General features: G+C 42.1%; 1 protein-coding gene across 3 annotated transcripts in view; it reads left to right on the top strand.

The window, feature by feature from the left end:
* Nucleotides 1-2,243: 2,243 nt before the first annotated feature.
* Nucleotides 2,244-20,751, top strand: part of EML6 (EMAP like 6) — a 345,807-nt gene continuing 327,299 nt past the window's right edge. Inside the window, exons 1-2 of one of the 3 annotated variants that reach the window (XM_067007573.1) lie at nucleotides 2,244-2,503; nucleotides 4,172-4,346. Coding sequence is in view for 1 of the 3 variants with exons in the window: in XM_067007575.1 (XP_066863676.1) it covers nucleotides 2,429-2,503; nucleotides 4,288-4,346 (134 nt within the window). In the remaining 2 variants the exon portion in view is untranslated. The remainder of the gene's footprint in view (nucleotides 2,504-4,171; nucleotides 4,347-20,751) is intronic. The other 2 variants (XM_067007577.1, XM_067007575.1) reach the window with 2 other exon arrangements.

Here is a 20,751-nt window from a genome sequence, read left to right as displayed (position 1 = left end):
TGTCAGCTCATACAACTAAAACATCCTGGGGTAGAGCCAGTCAATGGGTTGATTTGCTCCAGAAATTCTCCCATCTTCTCAGGGCTGCAGGTGATATCTTTGCATTCTGTCAACCCCACCCTGCTCCATGGGTCAGTTTTGGCCTCAGCCTGGCTTCCCTCCTGGGGATGGGGACTGCCAGCACCTCCGAGGCCACGTCCTTGTTCACATCTAGGAGGAGGGAGAGGGCTCCTCTTCCCCCAAACATAGAACAAAGCCCTGAGTTTCACTCTGAAAGGATTCACTTAGGTTTTGCACCATCCCTGAGCCACACTTACTGCAAGAAATATCACTCAGGCAATCAGGGTGCCTTCCTGGTATCCAAACTACCCGCCATTACAGTGAATATGGGTGGGATGGGCCCCCATTGTCCATTACGACGTAAGATTGAGAAAGCCACATCAATGAATAACAACCTCAAGGGGTGGCTTGGGTGAGGAGGGTGGAGGAGGTTGATGGAGATTATGTGTGAGTGTCGGGGTGCTAAAGCCCCCACTTTCTTCCTGGTTCCTCAAATGTTGCATATCTCACCATGAGAGTGCTGGCCCCCAAAGAGGGGTGGGGTGGGGTTTGGGGAAAGGGGGATCTTCTCTGAAAGCTACTTTTTCTTTTAAAAAAGGAGGAACAATGGTTCTAGAAGAAATTTCTTGGAATGAGGCCTGAAGCTCCCTGCATTTAAAGCACCTGCTAATGTATCCAAGCTTGGCCCCTGACTGCATGGTGGGCCCTGGGCTTTCCCTCCAAGGTGTTTGTTTGGGATGCACCTGGCTTCAGAAAACAGATGCCAGTTAATGAGTCAGAAGAGGCCCTAAGGGTCTAGTCCTGCTTGCTCGCATCTGCAGGGCTCCCTTCTCCAGCAGTCAGTGGAGGGTTACTTCAGACGTTGGTACAGCTCAGCAGGGAAAGGAGCTGATGTTGGGATGCTGTAAATTTATAATTTATTCATTAACCAAATGCTTGGCTAAATAATTGGATTTTTTTTTCTTTTGAAGTGAAGCCCTCACCTTTGAAGGTGCTAATTATCTGTTTCTCTGGGGAGTGCCGAGTGCCTGAGCTGGTGGTTGGAACCTCATTTGGTGGAAAGACAATCTGTGAGGGTCTGCATGCTGTCCCTGGGGGCCCTACACCATGAGGGAGCTGCTCCCTTTGGCCCCTCAGCACCGTATTTCTTACAAAATCTCTCAACAATGACAGGAGGTAGAAGTACCCAGAATATGAATGACTCAAAAGGCCAAGGGTGTCCCATGTGACCGGATTGGGATGCTGAGGCAGGGTTCAGGGGAAGCCATTCACTTGGGTCAGAGGTCTGGGTGGAAGAGGCTGCACTGGTCTTTGGAAAAGAAGGGGAGGCAGAATCCTTGGCATTCCTCAGTTAGGAGGGGGAGGATTTAAATTCCATAGCAGAACAGTTTGCAAAGATGAACCTGTCTGCACATTATCTTTTTAATTGTGACACTTGGCATTTCCGTCATTTCTCTATCACCGCTGCTTCTCAGGGGAGCAGCCTGGCTGTGGGAACGTCACCACATGCCTCCCCTCGTGTCTCAGATCTTTGGGCTGTGAGCTGGGAGAAGTGGAGGGTCCGCGTTCCACCCCAGGGCTGTCGTCAAAGCTCTTGGGGCCCAACCAAGAGGAGTGCTATTTCTGCCCCAGCTGTGACTGGTGGCCAGCTTGCTGAGCTCTTACTGTATGCATCGGGTGCCACCTCAGCATTTCACACGTGCTAATTCAGGTAACCTCACAGTGACCCTGTGAAGTAGACACTTGTTACCGGGGTGTTGTTATAGCTGAGACCAGAACTGTCACTGCAGGGAACAGAAGACAGTGAGCCCCGCCCGAGCTAGAAGAAGCAAGCCCACAGCGCCTCCCAGGGTCCTGAAGCTTTGATAAGTTCTAGCTGACGCCGTCACCTCCCCGGCCCCCTGCCTCACCCCCAATCAGCTGTGTTACCTTCAGCTTCTAGAAAGGGTGTTGGCCTGGATCTCGCTGGCATCCTGCACGGCCAGCCCGGGCTCTGTGGAAGTGGGTGTGTGAGTGTGAACGTACCCCAGAGGAAAGGGAGAGGGTCTCTGCTGAGAAATGCGGAGCACCAGCTGGATCAGAATGTGCCAGAACCACTGGTTGTGTAACAGGGGTGGGGCAGGCGCACAGCCATTAGCGCGAGACCCTGAGGGCTGCAGCTCCGCCCACGCTCAGCTCCCAGTGGTCCTCGCGGCAGAGAGCGCAGGTCTCGGTCTTCCTCATGGGGCTTTCCAGGCCCTCCGGCCTTGAGGCTGGCAGGGGAGCCGGGGGCGCCCAGGGACAGGCGAAGGGCTGTGTCCTGCAGAGCTCCAGAGCCCTCGCCACGGCTGCCCACTGGCCGGACCCAGGACGTGAAGTCCTAGGCCTAATGGCGGCAGCGGTCTCCATGGGTCGCGGTCCGCAGACGCCTCAGCAGCGGGAGTATATGGACACTGGCATTAAGGTAACAGCTTCAACCAGCTTCAGTCTCTCCCTTCAAGTGTCAAAAGTCGATACAGCTTAGGTCAGTTGTCTACCCCTAGGAGGTGGCCAGAGGTCGGGGTTAAGTTGCAGGGACATTGCACATCATTACTTCAGGTCCACCTCTGTGGCGGGGCTCTTTCCAAATAGGGGCAATTGTTGTGAGCTGGGAATTCACCTGTTCGGTATTTGCTACAACATGTATTCCTATTGATCCCATACAAATGATTCTCTCCAGTTTAAATGAAAAAGCCTGAGTGCCGGCTGGGTGCTGGGTGCCTGGCTCCCTCAGTGATGACAGCTGGCCAGGGTTTAGAGACAGCCTTACGAGGTGTGTACCCAGGCAGGTGATTAAAGGGGAGTATGGCCTGTGAAATGGCCCTACCTGGAGGGAGTTCATGCCCCCAGAGAACTGCCTTTGGGGAGAACGAAGTCAGAGCTTGGTCAGCTCCACCTTTGTGGAGATGTTCTCTCTGGGGATTCACTGCCCTTTCCAGCTCTGGGTCTTGACCTTGGTCACGTGACAGCTTCAGGAACTTTACATTTCTGGAAACTGAGATTGGGTCTTTATCTCTTGCTCCCTAAAATCTTCTGGGGTCCTAATGCAAATTTTATCATTCCCAGCCCTAAGCCTGCATCAGTAATCTCTCTCACAAATAATTCTTTCATCTTAGCACACACTTTGCCACATTTTATTGGGAATTGGTAGGTCAAAAGCTAAGAACATGTTTACAGATTTTACTTCATTTTCCTATTCCTGCTTTCCAAACAATGCATCCGTTTATTTACTAGCTGTAAACAAAAGTAACCTTCTTGCACAAAAACGATTGTTTTTATTTTCAGTAAGTATAATATAGCATCTCGAGCTTACTTTGAGTTTCTTTTTTTTTTTTTTTTTTGGTGGTACACGGGCCTCTCACTGTTGTGGCCTTTCCCATTGCGGGGCACAGGCTCAGCGGCCATGGCTTAAGGGCCTAGCCGCTCTGTGGCATGTGGGATCTTCCCGGACCGGGGCACGAACCCGTGTCCTCTGCATTGGCAGGCGGATTCTCAACCACTGTGCCACCAGGGAAGCCCGCTTCGAGTTTCTTTGACTACCAGCTAGGGTAAACTTACTCTCCTGAATTTGACAATTTCTTTTTCCTTTTGAATAAATTATCTGTGCATACCAGGTTCACTGAGGCTTCTGAGTAACAATCCACAAACACCAACTCTGGCTGATTAGACAGAAATGGAACTTACTAAGGCTCCCAGCATCTCCAGGAGCCAGGGCACCAGGCTTACAGTTTTTACAGCCATGCAGGTGCATATAATTGGTAGACATGAGGCCATGGCCCTGTGCCCTCACTGCAAGGGAGGGCAGGAAAAGGCATTCTAATTTTCTATTAGGGAGGGCTCTGCCTCAAGAGGTGATGGATTCCAACAATGTAGGAAGGGGTTAAAAAGCTGAGTGGCGGTATGAGTTTCCCTTTGCTGCCTTAACAAGTTACCATAAACTTGAGACTGAAAACAGTACAATCTTATTCTCTTAGAGTTCTGTAAGTTAGAAGTTGGACACAAGGGTCAGTGGGCTAAGATCAAGGTGTCAGCAGGGCTGCCTTTCTGGAGGCTCTAGGGAAGAATTTGTTTCCTTGCCTTTTCCATCTTCTAGGGGAGCTGAACTCCTTGACTTGTGGCCCCTTCCTCCATCTTCAAAGCCAGCAACAGTGGACGCAAATCCTTCTCACGACACAGTCTGAACATCTACATCTCTCTTCCATTTTTAAGGACCCCTGTGATGACATTGCACCCACCTGCATAATCCAGGATAATCTCCCTGTTTTAAGGTCAGTTCATTAGCAACCTTAATTCCTCTCTGTCTTGTAATGAATGTAACATATTCCTAGGTTCTGGGATTAGGATGTGGATATCTTTGTGGGGGGCATTATTCAGCAGAACAATGAAAAAGTGTGTCTGCTAGGTCAGCACACATGTGGAACCTCAAAGACTGATTAGTCCTTAATTTCATGTTTAGTCAATAACATCTAACCCAAAGATAGTCTACAATATGGTGGAAATTTGGGGGTAGAACCTGAGGCCTGTTAAACTTATTTGCAAATATGTCTTCACAAGCATACATTACACCTTTGTCCTGGGTATAAATAAAATAGCTCTCTTAGAAAATATAATAAAAATAATTTTACTTTTTCAATTTTTACACATTTATTTTAGTTTATATTATTGATGAAAATATGTTCAAATTTTGTATCCTTTCAATAAAATTATTTTTTATTTTCAATCACTTAGATCATTACTATCAACAAATTATATGAAAATCTTGATTATAACATCAAAATTAGTAATTTTACTAAAACAGAAATGAGAAAAATATATTTTATGGAACAAATGTATACCTTATGAATTATATATGTGTTCACTTTATTATTCATCTAAACATAGCCAGTCCATTAAAAGACTATCCAGATATACAGAATAATACTTAAATTTAGTCATCTTGGATGTTTTTGCATGTTCTTGATATTATAAAAAACCAAGGTTTTGTGTGTATTTAAAAATTTTGTCCTTATGGAGGTATATTTATCAAGATAGGAGGATAAAGCATATTTTATCTATCAGTTTCCTAGACTGATTTATAACTTTTAAAAATCATTTTCATGATATGTGGCTTCCATCTGTACTTGTGTCCCAAGCCCTGCAGGTGTTAGTGGCAGAACTGTCTATTGATATAATCATGTGTGTTTTTTCTCCTTTAATTTGTTGGAAAATGAATTACAGCAGTGATATTACCTAGCCCAACTTGCATTCCTAAGATAAACTAGTCATGATGTATTATTTTGTTTGTTTTTACATAGCTATATTTGGTTACTAAATTAGTTTCAGGATTTTTGCAGTCATGTTCATGAGTGAGCCTGGCATCATTTTCCTTTCTTATACTGTCGCTTCATGTTTGTGGTGTCAAGGTTATGAGAGCTTCATAAATTGAGTTGGGGATTATTCTATCAATATTGCTCTATGTTGTTTCAAGCTTCATTATTAAGTCTATACAAGATTAGAATTTTTATTATCTTACTGATGAATTGAAGTTTAGAAATTTTATGTAGTTACTGTCTTTCTGTCTAGTAATGATTTTGCCTTAAACTTTATTTTGTCTGATATTATTTCATTTGGTTAGTAAAGAAATTGCATATGGCTAATGTTTATTTTTCCATTCTTCCCTGACCCTCTCCCCCACCTAGTCTTTCTATTATTTTATGTTTTAGGCATGTCTCCTGTAACATTTACCTGGATTCTTAAAATTTAGTCTGGTGATCTCTGTTTTTTAATCTCTTTATATTTATGTAACTACTCACATATTAGATTTATTTCTACCATCTTATTGTGTGTCTTTAAAACAAAATCTCTCTATATGGCTATATTAGTCTGCTCAGGCTGCCATAACAAAATACCACAGACTTGGTGGAGTAAACAATAGAAGTATATTTCTCATAGTTTTGGAGGCTAGAAGTCAGATCAAGGTGCTGGCAGATTCAGTTTCTGGTGAGGACTCTCTTCCTAGCCTGTAGATAGCCCCCATCTCTCTGTGTGTTCATGTGACCTGTCAGTGTACACAGAGAGAAGCAGTTGGGAGGGGAACTCTCCCATGTCTCTTCTTATAAGGACACTAATCCCATTGGATCAAGACCCCACCTTTAATTACTTACTTAGAGGCCTCATCTCCAAATACAGCCACACTGGGGGCTAGGGCTTCAGCGTATGAATTGGCGGGGGCAGGGGGGCACATTTAGTCCATAACAGTGGCATTCTACATAATCTCTCTATATTCCAGCTTTCAAATTCTTCCTTCTGTTGTATGCCCTGTCCCAAGAGATCTTACATTTTAATGGTGACACCCAGACAATTAACAATACAATGTATAGTATTAGGTTCTCTTAAGTGCTGAAGAGAGATTAAAGAGGCGTATGTATTTGGTGGAGGTGTGGGGTGGGTTGCAGTTTAGGTAGGGAGTCCAGCGATGGCCTTACTGAGAATGACATTTGGGTAAATATCAGAGAAGGTAAGGAAATGAGTCATACAGCTAAATGAGGAAAAATTGTTCCAGAAAGAGGGAGCAGCCAGGGCAGAGGTTTTGAGGACAAAATGTGCCTGGTTTGTTAGAGCAACAAAACAAGGCCAGAATGGCTGGAGAGAAGTGAGCAAGGGAAAAGTAGGAGGAAGAGGTTAGAGAGGTAGCAAGGGGCTAGACCATAGGCAAGATGCAATTAGTCTAACCCACCCATTTTGTAATCTAAACCATGTTTATTTCAGTAGGCCATGGTAAGGACTTTGGCTTTTACTCTGAGAGTGATGGGGAGTCAAGGAGGGTTCTGAGCAGAGAAGAGATCTGATTTCATTTCACAGCATAATTCTGGCTACTGGATAGAAAATCAACTTGGGAGGAGGTGAGAATGAGAAATGAGGCACAGACATGGATCCTGCGGAGCATTAGCATTTAGTGAGGAAGATAAGGTGAGCTTTGAGGTGTTTCTCTCCATCTGAAGACATTTCAGTATGTTGAAGGTTGAGAGAGTTGTCAGTGAGGGGAGACTGCTTAACTGCCTTGAAGTAGAAATGGAAGGGGTGGACCTTGGAAGGTTGAGGACTCTGATAAATTTTGCCTCTTCCCAGCCATGGTCCAAGCCAACTGAGAAATAAGATGAGGTATTCTTTGGAGAAAGGCCAAAATACCAACTTTATTACTGGGTCAAGCCTAGGTTGGAGGAAGTGACTTTCTTAGGGCAAATGAGCTTTTTTGAACTGAATTTGACCATTAGACAGACATACCTGCCCAGTTCAGAGGTGCTGGACCATCTCAGGCCTCCTCCAGTGAGGGCAGGACATTTGCTGTTAAGCCTACAACTTGGTCAGGAGCAGGAAGTCTGAGCTCCAAGCAGGCAAGGAAGATTTCCAAGAGCAAAAGATGGAGGGGCTGAGCTGAGCTGAGCTTGAATTCAGACAGAGAGCAAAAAACCATACTAATTTAGCTCCAAGAGGAGGTGGGTGCATTTCCTCTTAGCATTACCCAACTTTTCATTCTGTTGACCTCTCAGGTTTAATCACTGTTATGTACTCTATAATTTACTTTAAATTCTTCAGCATAGGCACTGTGGTCTAAGTATGCATGTTTGCTTTAATCTATACTCTGTATTCAGTTTTCCTAATTCAGGAATATATACTGCAAGGGTCATTAAGCTGCTAAAAATGCTTCAGCTATCTTTATCTTGGACTAGCAATAGAGGCTCTGTTAATTAGACAAATGGATGTCATCAGTAAAATGAGAGGTATACAAGATGTGGGTTGGAAATTACAGACATTCCCACTCTTACCTAAACAGGGTTTAAAATTTTAGTGATAATGGATAACCACACGTTGAATAACATTCTATGAGTTCATACTGAAATAAATAAATAAATAAATATTCTTATAATAGAAATTCAACAATAAAAATAAAAGAAACAATGGAATTAGAAACTCACCAATGTTGCCCCAAATAGTGGGTGAGTTTCATGATGAACCATATATTTATGTAGGCTCACAATGTCTTCCTGTATATTGTTTATTAATTATGAAGGGGGGAAGCAGTAACTTTATAGTGAGGAATCTTGGAGTGCCCATCTCAGCTAAGTCATCAAAATTAACATCACCCAGTAATGGAGCAAGCCATTATCATGTGCCTCCTGATATGGTGCGCTGAGGACACAGCATCACTTCTGCAGCATTCCTACCAAAAATGCATAACCTTAATCTAATCATGAAACATCAGACAAAGCCAAAATGAGGAACATTCTATAAACAAATTGGTCTTTACTCTTCAAAATGTCAAGGTCAAGAAAGGCAAAAAATGACTGAGGAACTGTTCCAGGTTAAAGCAGGTAATGTGTTGATGACTAAATGCAGTGTGTGATCCTGGAGTGGATCCTGGACTGAGGCAAAAAAGCTACAAAGGACATGACTGAGACAGTGACAAAATTTAAATATGGACTGAGAATTAGATAATAGGTTTGTATCAAAGTTAAATTTCCTGATTTTAATATTGGTACTGTTCGTATGTAGGAGAATACCCTTATTCTTAGCAAACAAAAAACTAACCCTCTGAAATATTCAGTGGGTGATTCATGTGCCTGAATCTGACTATATCCTGTAACCAGAATATTGTGACATTTGTATCTAGTTAACCTTCCATACACAGAACAGAGCTGGGAATTCACAGAGGTCCCAGAATAGGTTGTAGGACTGTTTCTTGCCTGCCTGCTAATTAGCATTTGCATGGGTGGCAGAACTCAATCTAAAAATTACTTTCATTGTATCTTGGTAGGGAGATTACAGAGGAGGCCATAGATGTTCCTCAAAGGAGTCTGTTGTGAATAAGCAAATTGCTTTAGGTGAGTTTGCAGCAACTGTTAAGGCTGTGGTCAGCCAGGGGTGTGGCCATCTTGGGGGAGACCAGCAACTCATCAGTAGGGTCCTGCTCCCATCTTTGTGGACTAGCCACTGTTTTGGGGGGGTACCCTCCACATCGCTGGTGGGCAGCAGAGGTGGATTTATCACAAAGCTGAGGACGCTGACACTTCATGACCCCTTACTTGCTCAGGCCCCTACCAGGGCCCTATACCTGATTTTGTATTCATCAACTTATGTTCTTTTCTCCTTAAACTGCTCCCGTCCTGAAAATTGTATAAGCTTCAGGCTTCAAAAAATCTGCCGGCATTTTAGGTTTTGCCTGCAGAAGGCTCTGAGATGGGTCAGAACCACACAGTGAGCTCACAAAGCTGGACACTCACTCCCCATTGTTTCTGACCCCCATTTAAATCAGTCACATTGTCTGTTGTCAGAGGTTCTTTGATGAGAGCAAATGATCACATTAAGATACTCCACAAATAAAATGCATACATTATAAGGAGGTCCCAGGTGTGATTATAAATCCCTTTTCCATTACAAATTCTCAGGGAGAAATGAAGTTGAAAGGTTAGACCTACTTGCATGTTAAAATCCAAAGACAGGGCTTCCCTGGTGGCGCAGTGGTTGGGAGTCCGCCTGCCGATGCAGGGGACACGGATTCATGCCCTGGTCCGGGAAGATCCCACATGCCGTGGAGCGGCTGGGCCCGTGAGCCATGGCCGCTGAGCCTGCGCGTCCGGAGCCTGTGCTCCGCAGCAGGAGAGGCCACAACAGTGAGAGGCCCGTGTGCCGCAAAATAAATAAATAAATAAATAAATAAAAATCCAAAGACAATGAAGTTTTGAAGGAATTAAATTTCGAAATAAAATTATCTTGCCCTTGTGAGTTGAAATTCAAGTAAATGAAAGTCTAAAATTGATAAAATCCATCTCCCCATCCCAAACCCAGTTGCTAATGGCTCTATCTCAGCTAGAGGTGTCTCAAGGCCTGGGTGGCACTGAGGCCCTTCTGGCAGCTCTAGCCTGGGCCAACTCTGCCAGGAAAAGAGGTGGTTCCTTAAGAGACAGCCTTGCTCCCCACCAAAGTAAGAAAGCGAGTGACTCTCCAGTCCTGGATCAATTTTCTCAGGAAAAAGCCTGTTTTAGGTGTTGACAGAGATCACAGCAGAGACTCAATGGTATCTAAGGGAAGGAGGATAGAAGAAAAATCCCTTTTCCCTCTGTATCAAACCCCAGTTCTGAAACAGTGTTCTGAAGGACGGGAAGTCCTGTGGAGCCTCAGGAATGAGCAGACACAAAGTGGAAAATACGTTTGAGGTTAGCCTTCATTCAATAATGATTGTGTCCAATGGTGTCATGCACCGTGTCATGCTCTGGGGGGCAGTGGTGAGCAAGGCAAGCGAGGCCCTTCCCGGAAAGCATGAGGCCCGTGCACCCGCAAGTGCAGGAGGTCAGTTCGTTCAGAGCTTGGAGGAAGAACATTTACCAGCACAGGAGATTGCTTTGAACTCATTTCTCCCCAGGTAACCGGGAATGACAGTTCATCCTGATTTTATACCAGAGCGAGCCACAAAGAGAGCAGCTGTCTAAGAGGAGGAAGGGAGGGAGACTCTGGGTCAGAACACACAAATAAAGAAGAAAAGAAGCTGAATGCTTGTTTCCTGTGGCCTTCCAGACACTGAGCTACATCAGCCTGAGGGGGCTTCTCCTCTGAGTGGCGTGCCACTGTGCTTCCCTACTCTGAATTTCTGGGCAGGGGTCCCTTGTCACAGATCTTGTCAGAGAGATTGCCAGCTTTACTTTCACTTCCCGATTGTAAAAAAACTGACCTTTTTCCTATCATCCTCCAACTGCTTCTCAGAGCCCAAGTCATTTCTCTTACCTCTTTACTAGCCGTGTTACTTTGAAACTCCTAACATTTGATTGTCATTGCTCAGTGGAAATATTCCTGCTAATGCATATGCACCCCTCGAACTTTCATCCTCTGCCAGACTGCTGCTCCAGCTGGACTTTTCACTCACCTTTTCGACAGAAACAGGAGTTTTAAATAAATGCGGCAACTCACACGTTATGGACCTTTCTCTTCACCTTTCTCCTCACCTTTCTCCGGAGAATGGAGAGTCACATGTTAGGTAACCCCTCAACCAGGCCTTTAGCAGTTGGAAGGCAGGAAGTTACAGCCATTATCAGAAGGAAAATCTGACTTTTAGATGCTGGAGTGCAGCATCTAAACACAGAGTGCAGAGGGTGGATTATAACAGGTCTTTTTTTTTTTTTTTTTTTTTTTTACCCTTAAGACATCTATCAGTCCATACCAAGCTTTTCTCAGCTTCCCTCCCCACTCCTAATTGTCCTCTCAGTGTTTTCATCCCCTGCCCTCCTGTGGGTCTTTCTTGGAGTAGATGTCCTGCTCCCATCTCTCTTTATCCTTGTCGTCAGGGGCTTGGGCAGGGCGGCTTCTCCCCGGAGAGGCAGCACGGTTGCCATGTTGGCTCCTGGTATAAAACAAAGGGAGCCAGAACCCACTTCCATGTGTTTCTAGAGGAGACTTGTGATGAAGAGGACAAAGAGGGACCTTGTTTGCTGGCTAAGATGAAGGCAATAATGGGTATCTCCATAGCAGCACTAAGGGATAAATATCCATGAGGCCAGTGCCTTTCCGATTCTTTTAGGAATCTGTCTGTACAAAGGTGGTACCAAACCTATCTATACAAAGTTAGAGCCAGTTAAATGTGGAATGGACTCAGACATCTGGGCAGACTGAACCCACCACTGATCAGTCTTTCTGGTGATTTCTTCAATTTCCTTTCCATTTCAGGATTCTCACTTCTCCTCACCTGCGATTGTCAACACAGTGAGAGTTAGCTGGGTGCCCTGCTCATATCTAACTCAAGAACTGTTATTGGGGCTTCCCTGGTGGCTCAGTGGTTGAGAGTCCGCCTGCCGGTGCAGGGGACACGGGTTCGTGCCCTGGTCCGAGAGGATCCCATGTGCCGCAGAGCGGCTGGGCCCATGAGCCATGGCCGCTGAGCCTGTGTGTCCGGAGCCTGTGCTCCGCAATGGAAGAGGCCACAACAGTGAGAGGCCCACGTACCAAAAAAAAAAAAAAAAGAACTGTTATTGTAATTCATCAGCATACATTCACATTTCTAGTTTTACAAGATTCCATGCTAACATCCCTAAAACAGGCTGTGTCCACAAAACAGTGTAGTTGATAGAAAGTAAACATTCAGATTAACCAGTTGATTGGCCATTGTGATACCATTAATGATTTTTGTTTACTCCATGAATTAACAGAGTTCCAGGCCCACCTAAGTGTCAAAGCAACTTGTATTTCCAGAAAACCTAAACTGGAAATCGTTTCCCAGTGTGATAGTAGAGCCACCAAAGGGGCTAGATTTGAAGTAAATACACAATCAATAACATTCCTCTATATAAGGAATAATAAGTTAGAAAAGTGTAATAAAAAGAGACCCCATTCACAATAGAAACAAGACCCATAAAGTACCAAGGAATACTTTTAATGTGAAATATATGTGACCTGTGAGCAGAAAACCAACCAACCAACCAACTAAACAACTGAATAAACAAGCAAAAATGTGGTGAACTACAAGAAGACCTGACTGAATGAATACAAGAAATGTGCTTCCTGTTGGAGGCAAGAAGATCTTAAAGAAACAATTTCTACTGAAACTAATTTATAGGTTTATACAAATTTCCAGCGAACACCATGGAACATTTTTGAAAGATAAAATTATTTACCTGAAATAGATAATGAATAAACATCAAAGAAAGAGGTGGAATCAAAGAAAATGATTGTGATTGTCCTAATGGGTACTAGGGCTGCCATTTATGAAAACATATTCTCAAACTATGTAAAGAGTATGATACTGTTGCAAATCAATGGAACATAGTACTTACTACAGAAATGGACACTAGTATGTGTAAGAAACAAAAATATTATAAAGAAGGTCACATGATCAATGGGAAAAGGAAAGATTATTCAATAAATGCTATTAAGGAAGTTGGATGTCTTTAAAATACCTATTCAAATCCTCTTCTAACATTGCACAGAAATTAATTCTAAGTAAGTTACAGAAGTTTTTAAGAATCTAAATATATCAAATAGAAGAAAATAAAATGGAATCTTAATTAGGCCTCTGATGGAAGGGATCCATGCAAAGCATATAAGCTAGATATGAATACATAAAAACCAACACTCTGAAATGCAATAAAATAAAGCAAACAAAATGCAGAAGACAGATGAAAAATATTTCCAATGAAAAAGACAGACAAGTTCTAAAACTTGCTAATAACTAAAATATGTTTAAAAAACACATAAAGCAAAACCTCTGAGATGTCAATATGGGCAAAGGACTTGAAAAAAATATTTTTAGGGAGGAATTAAACAGGTCAACACAAATATAAAAATGTTCATCTTCATTAATTGCAAAAGAAATGTAAAGACATTATAAAGAGATTCATATTTGGCCTATTAGCAAAGATTTTAAGAATGTTAATCAGTGCTAGTGATAATTTAATGAACCTGGCATTCTCATAAATTTCTACTGATGATAGTCTGTTTGGAAAACATTTAGACAGTATATATCAAGCTTCTGAAAATATCTATACCCTTTGAAACAGAATTTCACTTTTGACGATTTATCCTACAGATAAATACTTTTTGTACAAACAGATTTATTGCATCATTATTTATGAAAGGATACAACAAAAAATATCAAAGTGTTCAGCTGTAGGAAAATGGTTAAGTAAACCTTGGTATATTCAGATAAGAGATTCCAGACTGTATATATATGTGATTACAAAGCTTATGCATAAAAAAATAATAATGGATTGAACAATGGGATTATCAATGGATTTTTTCTTTATTCAATAGGTTTTAAATACTGCTTTTTAAATTACATGAAAAAATAGGAAATACAAATAAAAGAAAAAATATATGTGAAAACCTACCACCCAGAGACAATCACTGTTTTTTTTTTTTTTTTTTTTGCGGTACGCGGGCCTCTCACTGTTGTGGCCTCTCCCGTTGCAGAGCACAGGCTCCAGATGCGCAGGCTCAGCAGCCATGGCTCACTGGCCCAGCCGCTCCGCGGCATGTGGGATCTTCCCAGACCGGGGAAGGAACCCGTGTCCCCTGCATCGGCAGGCAGACTCTCAACCCAACCACTGCGCCACCAGGGAAGCCCTCAATCACTGTTTTTTAGTTATCATCTCCCCAAACTTCAACACCTTACTTCATATTTTGAAATGATAGTACATTCACATGGTTTAAAACCAGAAAGTATAAAGACGTGTATGGGGAAAAGTCCCCTTCTTGTGCTTAATCCCCCAGGGTCAGTTTCCCACTCGTCAGATTTTTTAATATATTACATATACACGCAAATACCAATCTAGATTTCTCACCCTTTTTTGCCCAAAGGGAAACATAGCATATACACTTTTCTGAAACTTGCTTTTTTTTCATTTAACAATATTATCTAGAAGTTCTTTCCATATCGGCACAAGAGGACTTGCTCTTTTTTTTATAGTTAAATAGCACTGCACTGTGTAGACATACTGGAGTTTATTTAACTAGTCCACAGTTAATGTTCATCCTTTTTCTGTAGGTAAACTTTCCCTTTATAGGTTTCTCTAGTTTCATAATTACCTTTCATAAATGTACATTTTAATGAAAAAGGAAACTTTATTAAAACTATTGATTAAGCTATTAAAATTTAATCAAAATTTGCAGATATTAATTGTAATTCAGAGATACTGACTTTCCAATTTCAAGGATTCAACATAAACAGAGTTATAAATATCTAAAAAGATAGGACCAATCCCTGCTACCATGAAGGCAGCTCAGGATTCAGTGACACAGATGACAATATTCTGTGAAACAATCTGTCGGCATTTTCAGAAATAAGATGCGCAACGCCTGGAGCGCCAGCCAGCCAGGCTCCCTGGAAGAGCTGTCAGTGAAGACAGAGCTGCCCAGGGTGACATGTTTTTAAATAGCTCAGAGGCCAAAGCACACTGCAGTGTGTCAGGCATCTTTCTGACATTTCCGTTGGTTATAAATTGAGTTGAATCTTTATCAAAATGAAATGTGAAGTAATGCTTTCCTAAGAGGAAACCTAGGGTAAGCATCATGTGCAATTAAGAAGTTAACTTCTTAGCACATTTTGTTGTTTATTGCTGTGTAACAAGCTATCCCAAAATGTTGTAGCTAAGCAGCAATCTATTATTTCTCGTGATTCTGTGGGTTGACTAAGTTCCATTGAGAGGAACTTCCGCTCTGTGTTGTGTGACTGAGGACACTCATGCTGTTGCATGCTCTTGGCAGCTTGGGTGGAACTGGAATGTTCAAATGGCCTCCAGGGCCCCTCTCCACTTGGCCTTTCACCCTTCAGGGGTCTAGCTCCAAGATGAAGCATTCCAAGAGGACAGGCTCCCATGTGCAAGTGCTTATTAAACCTCTGCTATCACCACATTCGCTCATGTCCCATTGGCCAAAGCAAGTTACACAGTCAAGGCCAGAGTCAAGGACTTGAGTACACAAGGGCATGAATGCCACAGAGTGTTTTTCACTGGGGCCACCAGAGTAACATACTGATGCACCATGTTTTTCCCTAATGTTTTGTTTGACAGGATGGGCTTACTTCCCTCTGATAAAGTCACTAGTAGGAAACAAGTAAAACACTGAGCCTGTACCAGAGATCACACAGGTGAAGTTTCTCTGACTTTAAAAAACATCCCTCAAAACTCTTAGAGTGCAGCCAAGTAGTGTTGATTATAAAGGTAAAATGTGTAAACTGCAGCATAGTTTTAGCAAGCATCAGTTTATCCAGCTATTGGGAGACAAGCTTTACTACACCGATCGGTGCTTTTGACTCTCCTTGTCCAGGATTCATAGGAGGATCTCTGTCTGTGGCTGCAGATTTCTCTGTAGTTTTTTCATCAGGCTGAAGCAGGGGGACATGAGAGTGGATGGATGGTATAGTGCCAATCATCACTGCCACCAAAGGGCTTGAGTCTCACTGATAGTGAGTAGACCAATATGAGAAATGATTCCATCCAGTGTAAAACATTCACATTCAAAAAGACAACTCTCTGTAGGGGATAAATAATTAGCCAAGGGATGCTAACCAGAAAATTGAAATTTTATGGTTAAATTGAATCTGTTTAGAAGAAAAACAAAACAGACTAAATCAACAGACTAACTGAATCTCGACCAGCAGGGAGCAGGCATATTGGCTGCTTATGAAAAATTATTTTGAAAATTCTAAAAAAATCAATGACGGTGGAGAGAGTGAATGTTGAAAGAACTGCTTAAATCCTAATGTAATTAACAGTATCAAGAAGGAAAGGCAAAAAGAGGATAGTAGTAAAATAAAACCAAGCATCTCCTGAAAATATGAGATGACTGAACTTGCTCTTTAAGGTCATGTAATTTGGAAAATGGTGCTTATTTTTATTCTCTCTTTTTTTCCTAATAATTACAGAGTAAATGCTGATAGAAACATGGATTGGGGTATGTAAAAATCTATTTGAAAGAAGAAATAGGTTGGTAAAAATGTGGCCTTCTGCATAAATTTGCTTTATGTAATATTTAGTTAAAGCAAAAATTATAAATATTTGAAATGACAAACAGAACAGAGTGATTCATCTATCCATTTATTTGATTGCATTAAAATGAAAAACTGAACAATTTAAGTAATGAGTCAAAGATATTCAAATTATATAATACTCTTCAACCCCTCAAGTATTTTTCTCCTTGTCTGGGATTGGCCAATACCAAGAACCATGCTTCTTCCTGAAATATGGTGAAAGAAATGCTTTGATGAGTAGTCTTCCTAGGTAGCACAGACATGACCATTATAGTGGTTTGGTGATGACTGCTAATTTATTGCATGTGTAGTGTGTGCCAGGCACTGTGTTAAGTGCTTTACATGCTTATTTTCAGTAATCATCATCCCCACATTACAGATCAGGAAACTGAGGCACAAAGGTACATGTTTAAATCACTTGTTGACAGTCACACGTTGAGTAAAAGGCAAAGATGGGATTTGAAGCAGGCAGTCTGCCTGCACCTCCAACATCCCACTGACTTCCAAGCTGTATCAAAACAAGGGCTGGGGGACTTCCCTAGTGGCACAGTGGTTAAGAATCCACCTGCCAATGCAGGGGACACGGGTTCGAGCCCTGGTCCAGGAAGATCCCACATGCTGCGGAACAGCTAAGTCCGTGTGCTGCAACTACTGAGCCTGCACTCTAGAGCCGCGAACCACAACTACTGAAGCTGGTGTGTCTAGAGCCCGTGCTCCACAGCAAGCGAAGCCATTGCAATGAGAAGACCGCGCACCGCAATGAAGAGTAGCCCCCGCTCGCCGCAACTAGAGAAAGCCCACCTGCAGCAATGAAGACCCAATACAGCCAAAAATAAGATAAATAAAATAAATTTATAAAAAAACAAGGGCTGGGATGAATAAAACTGTAAGTTACCATAGCAACCAAAGAAAGGAAGCTGAAGAGTTGTTGACATACCCAGCTCAATAAATAATCTGCTACCCCAATTTTCTTCTTTATACTCACATCCTTTTATTTTTCTACTGCTACTTTTACAAAGCAAAAAAGCTATCCAAACAGTCCACCCTTTAAACTAACAGGAGACTAGAAAAATCTAGTCCTGTAGATATCATTTATTTGCACTTTTTTTCCTTTGTAGATTCAGTAAGAAAACAAATTCTGTATTTTCCATTTAATTTAATGGAATTAAATTACGGTTGATCTCTTGGGACACAGGAGAGCTCCCTGTTTTAAAGACATAGTCCTATGTCGCCATCTAGAGGAAGAAATATAAAAATCTCTTATTTTTACTTGGGCTGTCAATTTTTAGCAGTTTCATGATTCAAACAAAGATTATTTATTATGTACAAAGAGATAAAAGCAGAATTTAAAAAACAAAATTTTTAGTGCACATTGAATCAAACATTTCAAGAGTATTACAAAGTGGACTACGGTTTAGAGAAAAAATTATTATGAAAAGTTGATTCTTGTACTTTTAAGAAAGATTTGGCATTTTCATCAAGTTCTAATGTACTGAACTGTTTTTTTTTTCATAAAATATACTTGTGAGCATGGTCCTTTCTTTTTTAAAAAATTTTATTTATTTTTGGCTGCGTTGGGTCTTCACTGCTGCGTGCGGGCTTTCTCTAGTTGCGGCAAGCGGGGTCTACTCTTCGTTGCAGTGCACAGGCCTCTCATTGCGGTGGCTTCTCTTGCTGTGGATCACGGGCTCTAGACACACGGGCTTCAGTAATTGTGGTTTGCGGGCTCTAGAGTGCAGACTAAGTAGTTGTGGCACACGGGCTTAGTTGCTCCGTGGTGTGGGATCTTCCCAGACCAGGGCTAGAACCCATGTCCCCTGCATTGGCAGGTGGATTCTTAACCACTGCGCCTCCAGGGAAGTCCCGGTTTTTCTTTCTAAAGGTTTAGGTTCAAGGAGCAGAAGACAAACTGCATCTCTTTCTAAGGTTACTTTTGTTGGCGTGGCACCAACAGAAGTTTAGAACATACCTGAACTCTTTGCTGGCAGGACCCTATGGATCTTACTCACTTTCCATCCCCAGCAACCAGAGAAGTTCTGGCCCATTGTTGGCACTCAATAAACACTCTTGTCAAGTGAATGTTTTCCTTCTTGTGTTCCATAAGTAATCAACCTTTGCTGTACAACTGTGCAGATAACCTAGAATAAACCAAAAATCCTGGTCAGGGCCCAGGCCAGTGAGTAAAATGATATTTCTTTACGGCAAGTCAGCCTCCAGAATTAAATAAAGAAATACCCCTTGATTTTCACAGAGCCTAAAATTCCGTTATGAAAAACTTACCTTTTTGAGTGACACCTTTTAACAATATCCCATTAAAAGTTCACACTTCATAGGAAAATTAACATCTTAAGTGCTATTGACTCTAAATTTGGCTGGCTCAAGAGCAGCCCTAACCCCTAGGTACAACAGGGATTGTGAAAGGTGATGGGTTGAGATATGGGAGGAAAATATTAGAAGTTCTATTGATGGCATCTTTAAAATGTCTTTGTTTTGCATGATTTATAAGATACATAATTTAATAATACAGTAGTATATGTACCTAAACATTGGAATGTTCATTCAAAAATTTTTCCTAATAATTTTTTAAAAATAAATTCATTTATTTAGTTAGTTTTGGCTGTGTTAGGTCTTTGTTGCTGCATGTGGGCTTTCTCTAGTTGCGGTGAGTGGGGGCTGCTCTTCATTGCGGTGCGCGGGCTTCTCATTGCAATGGCTTCTCTTGTTGCGGAACACGGGCTCTAGGCACGCAGGCTCCAGTAGTTGTGGCGCACGGGCTCAGTAGTTGTGGCACATGGGCTTAGTTGCTCCGCAGTATGTGAAATCTTCCCGGACCATGGATCGAACCCGTGTCCCCTGCATTGGCAGGCAGATTCTTAACCACTGCGCCACTGGAGAAGTCCCTTTCCTAATAAATTTGAAGACCACTGATGAATACATGACTTTGGAGTCTGGCCTAAGCACGAAGTCCTGCTCTGTCCTTATCAGGCTGTGGGGAACTGGACAAATTCTTTAACCTCTTTAAGCCTTTATTTTCTCTTTAATAAGAGGGGATAATAATATTACTTTTGCAACATTGTGGTGGAAATTGAATGAGTTGTCTGTAAAGTGTTCAGCTCTGGGCCCAGAAAATCTTAAGAGTTTGATAAATACAGCCGACTTCACAGGTGTGTGACCTGTGCAGTTGCACAGGGCCCCACTCAGAAGGGGCTCCAGTTTGGTTTAATGCTCTGCTATCTCTGTCTAGAGATTTTAACAATTTTTTGATCAAGTGCCTTGCATTTTCATTTTGTCCTGGGCCATGCAAATTATGTAGCCGGTCTTGGTAAAGGGTAATTCTCAATGTTGGTCTAGCTAAATTTGCCAACCATGTTTTCTTGGTTTAGTTGTAAAGGTTCATACTTTGGTCCAAATCCCCATTTAAGCTTCTTTAGGTGACCAAGAATACTGCCTGGGAGATGAGCAGTCTTTAAAAAATTTTTTTTTTCCTGAGGTGTAATTCACATACCATAAAACTTAACATTTAAAGGTGTACAATTCTGTTGTTTTAAACCCCTCCTCCAGTCTCACTGAGATATAATTGACAACATTATTTTAAGTTGAGTCACAAGGTTAGCCTGGTCTTTCTAAAGAGCCCTAGATTGGGAGTGAATAGTGCTGATTCTCTCTTGTTTTCACCATTTTTGAAGTAGAATCTCAACAAGTGATGTGTGGTTGGACTGTACTACTTCCCTGAAATACATTTTACCAGTAACAGACTAATGCTCTTAATTACCCATAACATTTTAGAGATGGAAGAGATCCTACAGATTATTCATTTTACAGCTGAGTAAACCGAGACCTGAAGAAATTGAGTGCCTGTTCAGTGCCATGCAGGAAGTGATTAGGGCTGGAACTCAGGTCTTGTTTTCATTCCATGTGGCCCTGGCTCGATAATTCTGTCCTCTATTCAGATTGCTCACCTTTCCTCAGTGGAATCAAAACATTTTCTAATATGGAAGATTAGGTATTTGTGGGAACCAGCACCAGGTTCACAAAAGGACATTTTTTAGTCTCCTTTCCATTAGTAAAATGTTTTCAGAAATTCAGGATTTCAGGAGTCAGGATATTTGGATTATAAATATTTCTCTAACTTTCCTCACTCTAAGGCATGACTAATTGATTCTGAGGGATTCACGTTACCATTC

Source organism: Kogia breviceps, chromosome 11, assembly GCF_026419965.1.
Source record: "Kogia breviceps isolate mKogBre1 chromosome 11, mKogBre1 haplotype 1, whole genome shotgun sequence".
NCBI classification, from domain to species: domain Eukaryota; kingdom Metazoa; phylum Chordata; class Mammalia; order Artiodactyla; family Physeteridae; genus Kogia; species Kogia breviceps.
This window is presented reverse-complemented; position numbering and strand designations above follow the sequence as displayed.